The 18,191-nt window shown below is 66.9% G+C and overlaps 2 protein-coding genes across 2 annotated transcripts in view; both read left to right on the top strand.

The window, feature by feature from the left end:
• The window catches only part of EMIHUDRAFT_232097 (hypothetical protein), a gene marked incomplete at both ends in the record, with an annotated part of 785 nt that extends 652 nt beyond the window's left edge, over positions 1-133 (top strand). The window contains one exon of the mRNA XM_005783688.1: positions 41-133. Coding sequence (XP_005783745.1) covers positions 41-133 — 93 coding nt within the window. The remainder of the gene's footprint in view (positions 1-40) is intronic.
• A 12,559-nt stretch (positions 134-12,692) lies between these two features.
• On the top strand, positions 12,693-16,246 carry EMIHUDRAFT_468235 (hypothetical protein). The gene is made up of 7 exons (XM_005783687.1): positions 12,693-13,208; positions 13,275-13,391; positions 13,681-13,723; positions 13,795-13,909; positions 14,042-14,534; positions 14,602-15,245; positions 15,347-16,246. Exons 1-7 carry the CDS (start codon positions 12,798-12,800, stop codon positions 16,110-16,112), a joined length of 2,589 nt encoding a protein of 862 aa, XP_005783744.1. The 5' UTR covers positions 12,693-12,797; the 3' UTR covers positions 16,113-16,246.
• The last annotated feature ends 1,945 nt before the right edge of the window (positions 16,247-18,191 follow it).

Below are 18,191 nucleotides of genomic sequence, written 5' to 3'. Positions count from 1 at the left end.
CGTCGCTCGCGCCCGCCTGCGCCTCGATGATGGCGCACAGCTGCTCTGGCGAGAGGCCCGCGACGCGCGCGCCGATGCGGTGGGAGGCCATCGGCGCGGGCGGCAGCGGATGGGCAGCGGAATGTACGAGTAGGGCAAGAGTAGGATTCGCGCGAGCCTGTCCTACTTTAGGGGATCGAAGGTAGACGGGGTGGGCGAGACAGTAGTGAGGTGAGAGAGAGAGAGAGAGATTAAAACTCCTGGGCTCTCAATGCCTAGCCCGCCGTTCTGTCAGCCGCGGCCCGCATGTCCAGACAGTGCGGGCCTCGACGCCACACTAGGTCCATTGCGGGTTGAACCCCCTGGCTTGTCTCGAAGGTGAGGTATAGAGGGTCACATGGGGAATGCGAACTCGTCATGATGCGCGGCGACGGCGGCGTCGATATCTATCGACGCCGCCGCCCCGCGCTCCACAACGGTCGCGGCGCATTGCGCCAACTAGGTACGTGCCAACCCGCATGGGCCAGACACCGTCAAAGGTCCCTCTCCACTCCTCCTTGCACCACTGAAGCATATGCAGCTGATGTGAGCAAGGTCGCCTAAGCGGCCCCCCTCGCTGTGGGTTGCCGTAGTTGGACCAATGCCACGCGTTGTGGCGAAGATGGCCTTATGCAGAGCCTGGCGGGGCCGTCTTCGGGCCCGGCCGCCCTAACAGTACGACGCATACGCGCCGCGACCGCTTCAAGTGTCGCCGCCGCCGCAAGGCGGACGGCGCCCACCGCCCAGCCAACAGTGGCGAGGGCGGGGGAAAGGTGAATTCGAGCCGCCCGCACGCTCGTGCGGTAGGGAGGCTCGTGTAGAGCACGCCGTGCGCAAGCACAGGTGCGCGTTTGAAGCATTCGAGTCGCAGCAGCGAAGGCTGCTGCTTACTGGTTCGTGGCACGCCACGCATCTCGCGCGGTGAGTGCTGAGATACGCCCCGAGCACGATCGCCGGGGCGGCTGCATGACTAGAACGACCCGTGCCGTGGCACAGGTCGAGTAGAGAGGGCCGCACACGCGTCCTTGCGGGCGGCCCGTTGTGAAGGGTCGAGCACACCGAAGCGAGGTGTGCTCGTGTTGCAAGTGTCGCCGCCGCCGCAAGGCGGACGGCGCCCACCGCCCAGCCAACAGTGGCGAGGGCGGGGGGAGGGTGGATTCGAGCCGCCCGCACGCTCGTGCGGCCGGGAGGCTCGTGTAGAGCACGCCGTGCGCAAGCACAGGTGCGCGTTTGAAGCATTCGAGTCGCAGCAGTGGAGGCTGCTGCTTACTGGTTTGTGGCACGCCACGCGTCTCGCGCGGTGAGTGCTGAGATACGCCCCGAGCACGATCGCCGGGGCGGCTGCATGACTAGAACGACCCGTGCCGTGGCACAGGTCGAGTAGAGAGGGCCGCACACGCGTCCTTGCGGGCGGCCCGTTGTGAAGGGTCGAGCACACCGAAGCGAGGTGTGCTCGTGTTGCAAGTGTCGCCGCCGCCGCAAGGCGGACGGCGCCCACCGCCCAGCCAACAGTGGCTAGGGCGGGGGAAGGGTGGATTCGAGCCGCCCGCACGCTCGTGCGGTCGGGAGGCTCGTGTAGAGCACGCCGTGCGCAAGCACAGGTGCGCGTTTGAAGCATTCGAGTCGCAGCAGCGGAGGCTGCTGCTTACTGGTTTGTGGCACGCCACGCATCTCGCGCGGTGAGTGCTGAGATACGCCCCGAGCACGATCGCCGGGGCGGCTGCATGACTAGAACGACCCGTGCCGTGGCACAGGTCGAGTAGAGAGGGCCGCACACGCGTCCTTGCGGGCGGCCCGTTGTGAAGGGTCGAGCACACCGAAGCGAGGTGTGCTCGTGTTGCGAGTGTCGCCGCCGCCGCAAGGCGGACGGCGCCCGCAGCCCAGCCAACAGTGGCTAGGGCGGGGGAAGGGTGGATTCGAGCCGCCCGCACGCTCGTGCGGTAGGGAGGCTCGTGTAGAGCACGCCGTGCGCAAGCACAGGTGGCGTTTGAAGCATTCGAGTCGCAGCAGCGGAGGCTGCTGCTTACTCGTTACTGGTTTGTGGCACGCCACGCGTCTCGCGCGGTGAGTGCTGAGAGACGCCCCGAGCACGATCGCCGGGGCGGCTGCATGACTAGAAAGACCCGTGCCGTGGCACAGGTCGAGTAGAGAGGGCCGCACACGCGTCCTTGCGGGCGGCCCGTTGTGAAGGGTCGAGCACACCGAAGCGAGGTGTGCTCGTGTTGCAAGTGTCGCCGCCGCCGCAAGGCGGACGGCGCCCACCGCCCAGCCAACAGTGGCTAGGGCGGGGGAAGGGTGGATTCGAGCCGCCCGCACGCTCGTGTGGTCGGGGGGCTCGTGTAGAGCACGCCGTGCGCAAGCACAGGTGCGCGTTTGAAGCATTCGAGTCGCAGCAGCGGAGGCTGCTGCTTACTGGTTTGTGTGGCACGCCACGCGTCTCGCGCGGTGAGTGCTGAGAGACGCCCCGAGCACGATCGCCGGGCCGGCTGCATGACTAGAACGACCCGTGCCGTGGCACAGGTCGAGTAGAGAGGGCCGCACACGCGTCCTTGCGGGCGGCCCGTTGTGAAGGGTCGAGCACACCGAAGCGAGGTGTGCTCGTGTTGCAAGTGTCGCCGCCGCCGCAAGGCGGACGGCGCCCACCGCCCAGCCAACAGTGGCTAGGGCGGGGGAAGGGTGGATTCGAGCCGCCCGCACGCTCGTGCGGTCGGGAGGCTCGTGTAGAGCACGCCGTGCGCAAGCACAGGTGCGCGTTTGAAGCATTCGAGTCGCAGCAGCGGAGGCTGCTGCTTACTGGTTTGTGGCACGCCACGCGTCTCGCGCGGTGAGTGCTGAGATACGCCCCGAGCACGATCGCCGGGGCGGCTGCATGACTAGAACGACCCGTGCCGTGGCACAGGTCGAGTAGAGAGGGCCGCACACGCGTCCTTGCGGGCGGCCCGTTGTGAAGGGTCGAGCACACCGAAGCGAGGTGTGCTCGTGTTGCAAGTGTCGCCGCCGCCGCAAGGCGGACGGCGCCCACCGCCCAGCCAACAGTGGCTAGGGCGGGGGAAGGGTGGATTCGAGCCGCCCGCACGCTCGTGTGGCCGGGAGGCTCGTGTAGAGCACGCCGTGCGCAAGCACAGGTGCGCGTTTGAAGCATTCGAGTCGCAGCAGCGAAGGCTGCTGCTTACTGGTTTGTGGCACGCCACGCGTCTCGCGCGGTGAGTGCTGAGATACGCCCCGAGCACGATCGCCGGGGCGGCTGCATGACTAGAACGACCCGTGCCGTGGCACAGGTCGAGTAGAGAGGGCCGCACACGCGTCCTTGCGGGCGGCCCGTTGTGAAGGGTCGAGCACACCGAAGCGAGGTGTGCTCGTGTTGCAAGTGTCGCCGCCGCCGCAAGGCGGACGGCGCCCACCGCCCAGCCAACAGTGGCTAGGGCGGGGGAAGGGTGGATTCGAGCCGCCCGCACGCTCGTGTGGCCGGGAGGCTCGTGTAGAGCACGCCGTGCGCAAGCACAGGTGCGCGTTTGAAGCATTCGAGTCGCAGCAGCGAAGGCTGCTGCTTACTGGTTTGTGTGGCACGCCACGCGTCTGGCGCGGTGAGTGCTGAGAGACGCCCCGAGCACGATCGCCGGGGCGGCTGCATGACTAGAAAGACCCGTGCCGTGGCACAGGTCGAGTAGAGAGGGCCGCACACGCGTCCTTGCGGGCGGCCCGTTGTGAAGGATCGAGCACACCGAAGCGAGGTGTGCTCGTGTTGCGAGTGTCGCCGCCGCCGCAAGGCGGACGGCGCCCACCGCCCAGCCAACAGTGGCTAGGGCGGGGGAAGGGTGGATTCGAGCCGCCCGCACGCTCGTGCGGTCGGGAGGCTCGTGTAGAGCACGCCGTGCGCAAGCACAGGTGCGCGTTTGAAGCATTCGAGTCGCAGCAGCGAAGGCTGCTGCTTACTGGTTTGTGGCACGCCACGCGTCTCGCGCGGTGAGTGCTGAGATACGCCCCGAGCACGATCGCCGGGGCGGCTGCATGACTAGAACGACCCGTGCCGTGGCACAGGTCGAGTAGAGAGGGCCGCACACGCGTCCTTGCGGGCGGCCCGTTGTGAAGGGTCGAGCACACCGAAGCGAGGTGTGCTCGTGTTGCAAGTGTCGCCGCCGCCGCAAGGCGGACGGCGCCCACCGCCCAGCCAACAGTGGCTAGGGCGGGGGAAGGGTGGATTCGAGCCGCCCGCACGCTCGTGCGGTAGGGAGGCTCGTGTAGAGCACGCCGTGCGCAAGCACAGGTGCGCGTTTGAAGCATTCGAGTCGCAGCAGCGGAGGCTGCTGCTTACTGGTTTGTGGCACGCCACGCGTCTCGCGCGGTGAGTGCTGAGATACGCCCCGAGCACGATCGCCGGGGCGGCTGCATGACTAGAACGACCCGTGCCGTGGCACAGGTCGAGTAGAGAGGGCCGCACGCGCGTCCTTGCGGGCGGCCCGTTGTGAAGGATCGAGCACACCGAAGCGAGGTGTGGTGGTGTGCTCGTGTTGCAAGTGTCGCCGCCGCCGCAAGGCGGACGGCGCCCGCAGCCCAGCCAACAGTGGCTAGGGCGGGGGAAGGGTGGATTCGAGCCGCCCGCACGCTCGTGCGGTAGGGAGGCTTGTGTAGAGCACGCCGTGCGCAAGCACAGGTGCGCGTTTGAAGCATTCGAGTCGCAGCAGCGGAGGCTGCTGTTTACTGGTTTGTGGCACGCCACGCGTCTCGCGCGGTGAGTGCTGAGATACGCCCCGAGCACGATCGCCGGGGCGGCTGCATGACTAGAACGACCTGTGCCGTGGCACAGGTCGAGTAGAGAGGGCCGCACACGCGTCCTTGCGTGCGGCCCGTTGTGAAGGGTCGAGCACACCGAAGCGAGGTGTGCTCGTGTTGCGAGTGTCGCCGCCGCCGCAAGGCGGACGGCGCCCGCCGCCCAGCCAACAGTGGCTAGGGCGGGGGAAGGGTGGATTCGAGCCGCCCGCACGCTCGTGCGGTAGGGAGGCTCGTGTAGAGCACGCCGTGCGCAAGCACAGGTGCGCGTTTGAAGCATTCGAGTCGCAGCAGTGGAGGCTGCTGCTTACTGGTTTGTGGCACGCCACGCGTCTCGCGCGGTGAGTGCTGAGATACGCCCCGAGCACGATCGCCGGGGCGGCTGCATGACTAGAACGACCCGTGCCGTGGCACAGGTCGAGTAGAGAGGGCCGCACACGCGTCCTTGCGGGCGGCCCGTTGTGAAGGGTCGAGCACACCGAAGCGAGGTGTGCTCGTGTTGCGAGTGTCGCCGCCGCCGCAAGGCGGACGGCGCCCGCCGCCCAGCCAACAGTGGCTAGGGCGGGGGAAGGGTGGATTCGAGCCGCCCGCACGCTCGTGCGGTAGGGAGGCTCGTGTAGAGCACGCCGTGCGCAAGCACAGGTGCGCGTTTGAAGCATTCGAGTCGCAACAGCGAAGGCTGCTGCTTACTGGTTCGTGGCACGCCACGCGTCTCGCGCGGTGAGTGCTGAGATACGCCCCGAGCACGATCGCCGGGGCGGCTGCATGACTAGAACGACCCGTGCCGTGGCACAGGTCGAGTAGAGAGGGCCGCACACGCGTCCTTGCGGGCGGCCCGTTGTGAAGGGTCGAGCACACCGAAGCGAGGTGTGCTCGTGTTGCGAGTGTCGCCGCCGCCGCAAGGCGGACGGCGCCCGCAGCCCAGCCAACAGTGGCTAGGGCGGGGGAAGGGTGGATTCGAGCCGCCCGCACGCTCGTGCGGTAGGGAGGCTCGTGTAGAGCACGCCGTGCGCAAGCACAGGTGCGCGTTTGAAGCATTCGAGTCGCAGCAGCGACGGCTGCTGTTTACTGGTTTGTGTGGCACGCCACGCGTCTCGCGCGGTGAGTGCTGAGAGACGCCCCGAGCGCGATCGCCGGGGCGGCTGCATGACTAGAAACACCCGTGCCGTGGCACGGGTCGAGTAGAGAGGGCCGCACACGCGTCCTTGCGGGCGGCCCGTTGTGAAGGATCGAGCGCGCCGAAGCGAGGTGTGCTCGTGTTGCAAGTGTCGCCGCCACCGCTGCGCGCGGGCTGGGCTATCGCCTGCAGGATGAGGCTAAAAGAGGCGTAGTTCCCCGCTTAGAGCACATAGCAAAAGGACTCCCAATCCAAGCAAAGCCAGTTGCTCCATCCGGATGACGCATCAGAACTGAGAAATTTCCGTTGACAGAGAGCTGCTCGATGTGACGACGTGTGGTGTCCATCCCAAATGCGCCGCTGGCGCACCGTGGGGCGGGGGGGAGGTCAAATCGAGTCGCCCAGGCTCCCTGCTGGGCGGCTCGCGTCGTGTTTGTAACGGTTCGAAGAAGCTCTTTGTTCACGGTTCCACCGTGAACAGGAGATTGGTCGAGGCTATGCACAAGCGATGCGCGTAGACTCCGTGTGGCTCTGGGCTGCAGCCTTTTAGAGAGCCGAGTCGCTTTAATAGCACGGCCGGGCACGGTCGTACCTCGCGTGCCCTCTGTGCGAATTAAAACTCCTGGGCTCTCAATGCCTAGCCCGCCGTTCTGTCAGCCGCGGCCCGCATGTCCAGACAGTGCGGGCCTCGACGCCACACTAGGTCCATTGGGTTGAACCCCCTGGCTTGTCTCGAAGGTGAGGTATAGAGGGTCACATGGGGAATGCGAACTCGTCATGATGCGCGGCGACGGCGGCGTCGATATCTATCGACGCCGCCGCCCCACTTGTCTTCCTTCTCGGAAAGTTCGCGACCGAGTCTTTAGAGACTCGCTCGCGCGGCGCGCATTGACATATATTGACTGTGCGCATCCCCATGTCGAGCGCAGCTCGAAGTGCCGGCTGGCCTCTTCTTGAGTGCCCTAACGATTTGTGGTCATCCCGACTACGGAATAACACGTGTTCTGTCGCCCCATTCCGGAGGAATGCCGACAGGAGCGATTTGCTACTTGTGCAATCCGTGCAGGCACACACCCTCACAGACTGCACGACGCCGCGAGGGTTTTTGCTGACCTCACGCCGTTAAGATAGCTGCGTGCGCTGGCACTCAGACAAGACACAACCAGGACACCCCTCTCCCAGGGGGCCGCTGGCGTCCGGGTCCCCAAACAGCCCGAGGGCCGTGTTGGTGCTTCCACTAGTGCAGTTCGAGTGCAGTGCGCCTCACAGGCTGACACCGCACACCGTCTCGAAATGTCCTCGACGCCGCCAGTGGCGGGCCGACGGTAGGGTAGGGGCCGCAGGCCGTGCCTCGAGGCGCAGGCTACTGCTCATTCATGGCTCCGCACTCCGCTCCGCGCGGCGTGTTGAGTATGGCTCACACCAGCAGCCAGACGGCTGCTGGTGGATGCTCGCGCTCCCCTCGCGCCGTCCTTGGCGCGAGAGGGCGGGTTGATTTGCGAGTGCACCACGCAATGCAAGCTGGCCCTGCGGGTGCACTTCGCCCATGGCCGTGTGCTCATCTGGCGGCACTGCTTGCTGCATGGCCATGTAAAGGCGCCATTTTTGCACGGTGCTTTGCGCAAAGCATTACGTATGGGGCCACCTGCGGCTGGGGCGGTCCTCGCATTCCAGCTGGCGTGGACGACTGCTGTCCTCCTGTTGGCTGCTGGCTCCTCGTTCTAAGCTGAGCAGGCTGGTCCTCGCTGCAAAGCCTGCAGTTTCGGCGAGGGGCAGCAGCTCCTTGGCCTCGACGAGAGTATGCGGCCGGAAGCGCGAGAGCGCCACCCTCGTAGCCGGCTCCGGCGGCCGCGCGGAGGCGCGCAGCTTCTCGCCCTCGTCGGGCTCGTCCCACGGCTCCACCTCGACTTCCGGGGGCCTGCCTGTCGTACCGCCAACCAGGTCAAAGTACTCCGCCTTCGTCTTGCCGTCCCACTCCTTCCACGTCGCCGCGATCTCGCCGTGCTCCTTCTTGAGCCTGTCATGCGCCGCCCGCAGCTCGTCGAAATCGGAGCCCGGCGCCTTGCTCACGTCGAGGTCGCGGAAAGGAGCATGCAGGTGGCGCATGGGCCCGGCGACGAGCGCCCACGTGCCAATCCACGCCGGCTCGCGGATGTCGACGGCGCTAGTGAGGCCCATGCCGCCCATCTTGACGGGAAGGCGCGCCTGCTTGCACGCGCGCTCCCAGCGCGTGCCGGCGGCGCCGACCCGCGCCCCGCCGACGAGCTTGTATAGCGCCGCGTCGATCAGCTCGTCGTGCCTCTCAGCGGCCGGGAGGGTGACCGACGGCGGCATGGCGCGAAGGAAGAAGGTGAGCGTCGTGTTGCTGCAGAAGCGCAGCAGGACCTGCATCACCTGCTGCGCCGTGTGGATCTCCTTCGTGTCGCGCAGCTTGAGGATGCCCTCGAGCGGTTTGAGCGCCCTCTCGACTCTCGCCACGAGCTCCGTCTTCCGCCATTCGTCGTCGCCGAGGTACGCCCCGAGCACCCGGATGCCTCGCAGGGTACCGCCCGCGTACTTGCCGTCGGGAGGCGCCGCCGGCGTGCCCCTCACGCTCGGGTAGTCGCGCACCGCCTCGAGCGACGCGGGGTCGGGAGCCCAGATCTGACGCTTGCTGACGTTGCTCGCCACCCCGCTCCACTTCTGAGCAAGGGCGTCGCCTTCGAGCATCGCCTCGAGCGCGGGTCTCGGCGCGTCCGCGACGTAGGTGTCATCAAGGTAGGCTAAAATGAGGGCGGACGGGTTGCGCACTTGCATCTCGAGGAGCGTCCAGTGGTAGCCGATGGCGAAGAGGAACGGTCCGAGCGGGTCCCCCTGCGCGCATCCCTCGGCCGACATGAAGACATTGCCGTCGCCGTCCCGCGCCTCCTCGTTGAAGAGGAAGAGGCGGCGCGGGACCTTGTACCACAGCGCCACCGTGGGGATGAGCTCGGGGTACCAGCGACGCAGGCCATAAGGGCCCTACGCGCGGAGTGCGAGCTCGGAAGCTCTTGTGGTTCCACCACCCCTCGTATGCTTTGCCTCTGACCGCCACCGTTCCCAGGCTGCCAAATGGGATGGAAAGGAAGGCTCGGCGAGCGTATAGAAGCGTGCTCGACCTCGTCGTGGCAACCTGCACGGCAGCGCTGGTAGGCGCGATGAGCGTCGTGCCACCTGACCCGAGACGGGTCGCAGGCGTCGTACCGAGCGCGTCGAGACCGTGTCCTGATGTGATCTGCACGGGTGAGTCACGTCGGCGTCAAAGGAGCGACGTGCGACCTGTCAGAGCTTGATCTCCGATCTCAGCGGCGTCGAGTCGTCTCCGGCGCGCGACAAAGGTACATCCCCAGGACGCGCAGAGGCAGCTGCGACCCCCGGCCGAGTGGACGGTTGCACACCGCGCCACCTGCTGTGTGCAACCGTCTACTCGGCGGGGTCGCAGCTGCCTCTGGAAGGCACCGAGATGTACCTTTTTGCGCAAATGGTCAAATCAAGGTTTTGTAACGCGAGCTGTGCCACAGTGAAATGGAACTAGCCTGTGGGCCCCCTACAGGGGCCCCCTACGGCTAGTTCCAATTCACTCTGACACGCTAATCTTGAAAACGCGTCCAACGGAGCTCCGTGTTGCTCCCAGCGCCCTCCCCCGAGCTTCCTGCGGCCATGGCCGGTGCTACTAGTATGGGGGGCTACCTGGCTACCGCGAGCGCGACCCAACTCGTCGACATCGTCCGATGATGGTGCCGCAAAGTCAGCCTCCGGAGGCTATCGTGGGGTCGAGCCGGCAGTAGCCGCGACATGTGGTTCCACCACCCCTCGTAGGCTTTGCGTCTGCTCGCCACCGTTCCCATGCTGCCTAATGGGATGGAAAGGGAGGCTGGGCGAGCGTATAGAAGCGTGCTCGACCTCGTCGTGGCAACCTGTACGGCAGCGCTGGTAGGCGCGATGAGCGTCGTGCCACTTGACCCAAGACGGGTCGCAGGCGTCGTACCGAGCGCGTCGAGACCGTGTCCTGATGTGATCTGCACGGGTGAGTCACGTCGGCGTCAAAGGAGCGACGTGCGACCTGTCAGAGCTTGAATCTCCGATCTCAGCGGCGTCGAGTCATCTCCGGCGCGCGACAAAGGTACATCCACAGGACGCGCAGAGGCAGCTGCGACCCAGCGGAGTGGACGGTAACGCACCGCGCCACCTGCTGTGCGTTACCGTCCACTCGGCGGGGTCGCAGCTGCCTCTGGAAGGCACCGAGATGTACCTTTTTCGCGCAATGGTCAAAATCAAGGTTTTGTAACGCGAGCTGTGCCACAGTGAAATGGAACTACTCGCATAATGTGGGTAAACGAAAAAAGTAGCGCCCAATTCGTCTACGTACGGCTTAGTGTGTGGTTGGGGTGGCCTCAGGCATCCCCAAGGGAGCCTCTGCGGTGCCACATAAGCAGCTGAGTGATTGTCGAGACTTTAAAGGATTCGTTTGAAGAAACGCAAACAAGACAAACGGTACTATGGTCACCAGTAAACGAAAATTCGACTTTGAGGGATCATATCTCAAAAGGCTGGGTGAGAGCATAGCATTATTGTTGCATATTATACCACATAAGGTCAAACTTGACCCCAGAAGCATCAAGAACCCGATGCTCCGGCTCGACTGTGCCGGCACACTGCCTCCTCGCGCACGCTGCTCGCAGGCCGTTGCGGCCCGTGGTGCGCCAGAGAGAGAGGTCGACGCGTTGCCCCCGCCGGCGACCCCGCGCGGCTCAGGCCAGCCAGAAGGTGTGTGGTGACGGCACCGTGGCAGGAGTGCGGAGAAGAGCTCGCCGAACGCGAGCAGCAGATGGCCAAAGTGTGCCAGCGCGAGAGCCTCGCGAGCGGGCGCAGAAGGAGCTCGCCGTGACACGATGCCGGGCGGTGGTGGTGCTCTGGCGACTGTGCACAGTGGGCAAAGTCAGGCTGCAACAGGGCAGCACGTTGGTAGTGCCCTGCTGCAGCCTGGCCTGACATGCACAGGGCGAACAGAGGCGGTACTATCGTCCGGCGCTCGTCACCGAATCTGGGCGAACTTCGACCGCCGCCACAGCTCACCACGAGCACGCAGCGACAAAATGTTGACTGTATGGAAGTCGAGGCTGGTCCATAGGAGGAGGCTGCCGTGCGAGCCGGCAGCAGGCTGGCTCGTCGTGGACTGCCGCGGCGACTTTTTTCGGTGTCTTTCTTGATAGTACCGAATACGGTACTTTCGTTTACCCACACTCTGCGAGTAGCCTACAGGACCCGTCGGAGGATGAGCCTGGTTTTCTGAGGAGGAGCGTGGAGCGCGGCCGGAGAGCTCGTCTCAAAACGGAATGTCGGGGCCGTGCCCCTCGTACTCGGACATCGGGTCGCGCTCCGCGAGCTGCAGCGAGCCGGGTGGCCAGTGTCACGATTTAAAGACACTGTCACGATTTAACACCATCCTGCAGTCCGCGCATGAGGCTCGAGAGCGCCGCTTGCGCCCCCGCCTCGCCCCGCACCTCGCCGCGCTGGATGGCCGTCGCCGTCGCCTCGCCCTCCTCCGACGCCGGGACGTCCCCAGCCGAAGCCCTCGGCTCTGGCCCGTCTGCGCGGCCCAGCCGGGGCCCCGTCAGCAGCTCCGTCACAGCCTCACCCTCGGCCATGTCGAGCGGCGAGGCGCCGTCCTCGTCACGCAAGGCCGCGTCGGCGCCCGCTCCCAGCAGCAGGCCCGCCGCATCGCTCGCGCCCAGCATCGCCGCGTAGTGCAGCGGCGACATGCCGCTGCCGTCCACAGCGTCGACGTCCGCCTTTGCGGCGAGCAGCGCCTACAGGAAGGTTCGGGGAAGCGTCATGGAAGCTTCACGGACAGGGCTCATGTGGCGCCTCTGCGGCGCGCAGCGCCTCCACCGCCGCCGCGTGGCCGCTGTCGACGGCGTGGTGCAGCGCGCTCAGCCCGTCCTCATCCCGCGAAGACAACGCGTCCCGCCGCCTCTCCCCGCCCTCCATCGCGCCGAGGAACCTCTGCACGGCGTCGCCGCCGGCCCGCGCCGCCTCCAAAATGCTGCCTGCCACGCCGCAGCCGTCGCCGCAGCCGCCCCGGCCGCCATCGACGCCGCTCGGCACGAGCCCGGCCGCCTCGAGCTGCTCGCGCAGCCCCTGAGGGAGGCTTTCCAGCCCGCCCCCTCCCTCGGCCGCGGCGCCCTCCTCCGACGCCTCCTCTCCGGCCTCGAGCGACGCGAGCTCGACCGCCGAGATGTACTCCTCCATCGCGTCCTCGGCGGACAGCGCAGAGCCCGCGTCGCGCCACGCTTCCCACTGCTCGGCAGCCATGCCCTCTGGCGGCGCGGACGGCGCCGGCCCTCGGGTTGCGCGGGCATGGAGCCCGTAGAGCCGCCGCTGCGTAGCCTCCTCCAGCCTCCCGCCAAAGGCGGACGTCATGTAGAGCTCACACGCGGCGCGGAACTCCTCCTCTTCCGGCATAAGAGACCGCTGCTGTCGTGTTGGATTCTGTCTTTTTAAAAATACCGAAAGGAGGGCTACACGACGCCCTCTACGCTGGGGTGCCGGCGCCCTACTGGGCGCCCCCCGCTCCCTTCCCCTCATTCTGTACTTTTGCTAAAAGGGCGTAGAGCGCCTACGGGAATGCCCTGCCCCTACGCCTTTGTTGGCCGGAACCCAGGCGCTTGTGTTCGCGTACACGTGGTCTGTATATGGCTCCCACCGGCCCGCCCGCCCAGCTGGGAAGCGACTGCGGGCAATGCTGCAGCACCGCCTTACGCGATTCGCCTGTGCCGTCCTTCTTGTGCTCGCGACGCTCCGCTCGTACCTCCAGGCCAGCAGTTCTGTGAGCGCCACGTGGAGCCGGCCAAAGCCGCACCACGAGGCAGAGGCGATGGCGATGGCGAGGCGAAGCACGAGGACGGCACACAGGGATTCTGTACCCGGCGAGAGGTCCGCCGGCTCCACACCCGCCGACACCGCCACTCCCGCCTCCACGCCCGCCTCCACGCCCGCTGCCGCCACTCCCGCCTCCACACCCGCTGCCGCCACGCCCGCCTCCACGCCCGCTGCCGCCACTCCTTTCTCCACACCCGCTGCCGCCACGCCCGCCGCCACGCCCGCCGCCGCCGCCGCCGACCCCTCCGATGAGTGGACCATGCGTCCAGACCTGGTGCGCGACCCGTGGCTGCGAGTCCCGTCGCTAAGCGGCAAGCCGGTGCGCCGGCAGCGCGAGACGGAGGAGCGAGGCCGGGGTGCGTCCCGTGCGCCTGCGTCTTCCCTTCCCGGCGCGCAGTGGCTGACGGTATGGGCTCTTGCTCCGCCACCCGGCGCGTGAGCACGTCGGTGAGGCTGGTGTCCCGTAGCGTAGGACAAGCTCCTGCTCAACCGGCATGCGGCGGCGCGGCTGCTGCCTCACCAGGGTCGGCAGCGCATCCTGTTCATGGTGTTTGGCGGCTCGTCGATGGGCGACTTTCTGTTTCACTGGGCGAGCAGCCGCAGCCTAGACACTTTCCGACACCTCCCAGAGCCTTCCTAGCCTGCACGTCCGCTGGGTCTCCTAGTCCGCTGGGTCTCCTCCGCCCACACCCCACCTCCCCTCACCCTCTCCCGCCGCCCACACCCCAAGCTTCCCTCACCCTCTCCCGCGGTCTCCCCACCAACTCTAAGCCAAGCGCCGCTCTTGCGCACCCGTGGCAAGCCGCGGAGCACGGATCGCACCGGCGGTGTCTTGGGGCCATGATCCAATGCGGAAGACGCGTCTCGATGCACCGTAGGTCGCGCACGTGCGGCGTCTCGGCCTCGACTCGCACGTGCTAGGCGCGCGACGCGCCCGTCCTCTAGGCGGCGCGCCCCCCGCCCCCTTTAGCATTCTCGGAGCCTGAGCCAAGGCGCGATGGACGAGGCTCTCTTCCGGCGGTGCGACGAGGCGGGCGTCGGCGCGGCGCTGCTCAAGACGCCGCCCACGCCGACGCGGGAGGACGTGGCGGGCATCGAGACGAGCTGGTGTGCCGCCTCAACAATCGGAACCAAATTATCAGCCTTCAACTTCTTCTTCGACCCATCATCCAGCATGCAATTCCAATGGCCATGGCTCGCCACGCGGGCGCTCAGTGGGCACCGACCGCCTTCCCGCAGGCGGTACTACCGCATGGACCCGAAGGCCTTCACGCAGATGGGCGTTCTGAAGGTCGACTTTTTCGAGGAGTTTGTCCGCGCCGGCTTCGACGTGCTCGCCTCCGACCTGGACGTGACGTGGGTGCGCGACCCGAGGCCGTGGGTGACGGGGCAGGCTGCGGGCATGCAGCTGCTGGCGCACGCCGACGTGCTCGTCTCGACGGACATCGCCAACCTCGCGCTCGACACGGCGCGCTCCGAGCGGTGGCGGTACGCGGAGGTCAACACCGGCGTCCTCTTCCTGCGAAACACAAACGGCACGCGCGCCCTGCTCGCCGCCTGGAAGCGCAAGATGCTCGACGAGCTCACGGCGGGTCGGCTGCGCAAAGACTCGTGGGGCTTCAACGACCAGACCTACTTCAACATGATCGTGCGCGCGCTCGGGCTGCAGGGCGTCCAGTCGCAGGGCGTGTGGAGGCAGTGGCTCGCCGAGCGGGGCCTGGCCGACGGGGAGGTACACGCCTCGAGGGCGGCTGCGTATGAGTCAGTGGTTCGTGGGTCGATCAGGAAGCAATGAATAGGTCGACGCCTCGCGCGAGGGCGACCGCTCCGTCTACCGGAGCCGCAGCGCGCTGCCCCTCCCTTCGGGCGGGTCAGCGCACATCACACTGACCGCGCTGCCGGCCCTCGAGTTCTCGGGCGGCCACATCTACTTTGTGCAGCACGAGCAGCTGGCACGCGCCACCCCGCCGGTCGCGCTGCACACGACCTACCAGTTCTCGGACACGCCCGCGTACACGTGGGGGAAGAGGCAGCGCTTGCGCGAGGCGGGGCTGTGGCGGGGAGACGGCGATGAGTACTTTGACGCGGCGCGGAGCCGCCGCTCGAGGAGCAGCCTTCTCTCGGACCCTTCTCGCACCCTTCTCGCACCCTTCTCGGACCCTTCCGTGCAGGCGCGGAGCGGAGGCTTTTTGCGGCTGGTCGGCCCGCTCGTCGAGCCAGGCAGCCTCGAGGGGGTGAAGGTGCGCGAGGGCGTGGCGGCAGTCCGGGTCGAGGGCACGAAGGGCTACACCGACCGGCTGATGAACAACGTGGTCGACCCGACGGCGCTGCCCGAGGACAACCCGATGAGGCGAGCTGCCTTGTCGTCATTTGAATGTGCACAGCCACATGGAGGCGGCATAGTTGCCCATGGCCTTAAGCTGAATCCGTTAGCTGCACAAGGGTGTGATCCATACCTGCACTCATGCCGGCAAGTGTGCATGATTCTCTGTGGAGTATGAGACTGTTGAGATCTCCCACCACTGCGACCGCGTCTCCGTGCAGGCACCTCACCTTCGACGTGCTGCAGCGGGCGGCTCTGCGCGACGCGCTCGCCCTCGCCAGGGCGACGGGGAGGACGCTCCTGCTCCCGCCGCTCACGTGCTGGTGCGACCGCTACTGGAACGCGCTGCAGCGGTGTCGAATGGCCGAGGCGCCGAGGGAGATGCGGCTCCCTTTTGCGTGCCCGATGGACCACCTCTTCGACGTGCACCTCTGGGAGGAGCAGGAGGTGCCGGTCCGCGCGGCCTCCTTCCTCTACCACCCGCAGGCCAACGCCACCCTCCGCGGCGCGCGCGTGCGGCTGCGTGTCGCCGGCGGCGCGGGGGCGGCCGAGGCCGCCCAGGCGCCTCTCGCCCCGGGAGACCCGATCCCGCCTCTGCCGCCGCCGAGGGAGGAGCGGACGGTGGCGGCGGGGACGAGGCTTTCAGACATCCGTGCCGCGCTCGGGGCGGCGCGCGGCGCGCCCGTGCTCGAGGTCGGGGCGGCGGACTTGCGGCGGCTCTGTGTCGATCTCGGCTCGCCGCAGGCGAACCGCGAGTTCGATCACGTGATGCAAGCGCTGCTGGGGCCGGCGGAGATGGTGAGGTTCAACTACCGCCACATGGACAGCGTGTGGGGCTTCCGCCCTCCAGCGCCCATCGGAGAGCGGCCAGACTGCAGCAGGGCCAGCAACGCGGTGCAGCGACTTGATGAGGCGTCCAAGTTTGTGACGCACTTTTACCCGTTCGCCATCAAACCAGACACGGCCTTTGAGACGCGGCTGCAGTGACGTGACTGTGACAGATTTGGTTCATCAAAATAGGATTCAACAACAGTTGTTCTCCACTACTGTGGTGCATTGATTGCTCCCCAGCTTCGGAACTCTCATTGCACATAAGACATAGATTCATTCCGCATTTAAATAAACGGCTCGTCTATCCAAACTATCGACACGTTGCTGTGTATGGAGCTTTGCACAGAGAAGGAACCTCAGCGTGCGGATGCCCCGATTCTCTATGCAACTACACAGCATGCCCCGTCGGGGGGGGGGGGGGGGGGGCCACAACATGACCATGTGGTCGATGCCCCGATGGATCCAGCATCGTCCACAACGCACAAGCATGTAGCATGACCTGTGCCCGCGCTGGGACGCACTCAAAGCGTCAAGGGCCTCGCCTTTGTCGCGCGATGAGTCAGCCCCTAGCGTAGGTCGAATCAATGGCCAACTTCGAGCTCGCACGGACCCTCAGACACACCCTTGGCGGTCTGGCAGAAGATATCAGGCGTCGCCGTCACGCCCCGCCCGAGCTCGAAGGCCTCTACACACACCATGCTCCACCCTCCGCCGCCTGCGTTCTTGTCCCACTGGCAGGAGGTTCCGGTGCAGCAGTCGTCAGCGTTGTCTGCCGGGTTGCACGCATCCTGGCCCTTGTCGGGCCCAGCGCAGGTGCCGCACCAGGCACCAAGCAAAAGGCCAGGCCAGCTGCATGTACTGGGGTCGTACGGGCCAGATGGCGATGCAGAGGGCGATGGGGACGTGGACGGAGACGGGCTATGCACAACAGGAATTTTGACAATTAACAGTTGAGAACGATGGGCTTGCCCACCCATCCCGGAGTGGTTCGATCCCACATGAATCCGAGACGGTGACGGGTGCGTCTCGGTGATCTCAGGCCCAGTGAGGTAGTGCATCAGACTATCCCGGATCCTGCTGACCAAGCTCCTCTTGTAGCTCGATCGGTCACACCGCCATCGCCGTCGGGGAGAGGGGGGACGACACTGCTTCGGCAGCGTGCACCTCGATCCTGTACCGTGTTTGTTATGACCCCCCCCAATGAACATACCAGTGAGGGAGGGCGAGACGATCGAGGGGTCCCGTACCACGCGGAATCGGCCCTATCCAGTGCTCAAGTGCTCAAGTGCCATGGCGTGAGAAATTCGCGGGCGCACAATCAGCCCAGCCTCCTCTGCATCTTTGGAGCGGACAATGTGGCTTGCGGTCACGCTCAGCCCAGCGGCCCTCCGGCTGGCGGCGCCTGCGAGGCTGGCGCCGTTGACGATGCAGGCAGGCCGGGAGGATGGCTCTCAGGGAGGTCCGCCGGACGGCAGTGGCCAGCAGCGGCAGGTTGACCGGCTCCGCGAGCAGGGGCGGCTCGAGCTTCCAAAGCAGGAGATGGACCGGCTCCGAGCCCTCCGCGAGAAGGAGCGGCTCGCGGCGTACCAGCGTGGCCGCCAGCGGCCAGCCACCGAGAGCGGCGCGGACATCGTCGGGATTGGGCGCCGCGACGCCGAGGCCGCAGGGCGTCCGCGGTCCCCGCAGGGCGAGCAGCCGTACGGCTACGGCGGCGCGCCGCCCTACCCTGCCGGAGGGTATCCGCAGCAGGGAGGCGCGTACCCGCGGCAGGGGCCGGGCGGGCAGGGGCAGGGCGGGCAGGGGCAGGGCGGGCAGGGGCTCGGCGGGCCTCCTCTGTTCGGGGGCGCGCCTCCGTTTGGGGGTGCACCTCCGGGCTACGGGGCGCCCCCCGACTACGGAGGAGCGCCCCCGGGCTTTGGGGCGGGCGCGGCTCCCGGCTTTGGGGGAGGATCGGCCGGTGGGTACGGCGGCGGAGGCGCCGGCAGCAGCCAAGGCGGACGCGCCGGCAGCGCGTATGGAGGCGGCGGCGCCGGCGGAGCAGCCCAGGGCTACGACGCCGCGCCCGGCTACGGCGCCCCCCCGCAGGCGGGTGGCGGCGCGCCGCCAGGAGGCGGCTTTGAGCGGCAGCAGCGGCAGGACAGCTCCACCGGAACCGGAGGCGGAGCCGGAGGCGGCCCTGGCTCGGTGGTTGCGGCGGCGGCGCTGGCGGCGGCGGCGCAGGCTGCGAGGCGGCGC

Source organism: Emiliania huxleyi (assembly GCF_000372725.1).
Source record: "Emiliania huxleyi CCMP1516 chromosome Unknown EMIHUscaffold_178, whole genome shotgun sequence".
NCBI lineage: Eukaryota > Haptophyta > Isochrysidales > Noelaerhabdaceae > Emiliania > Emiliania huxleyi.
Note: the sequence above shows the minus strand (reverse complement) of the source record. Positions and strands in the feature narration are given on the sequence as shown.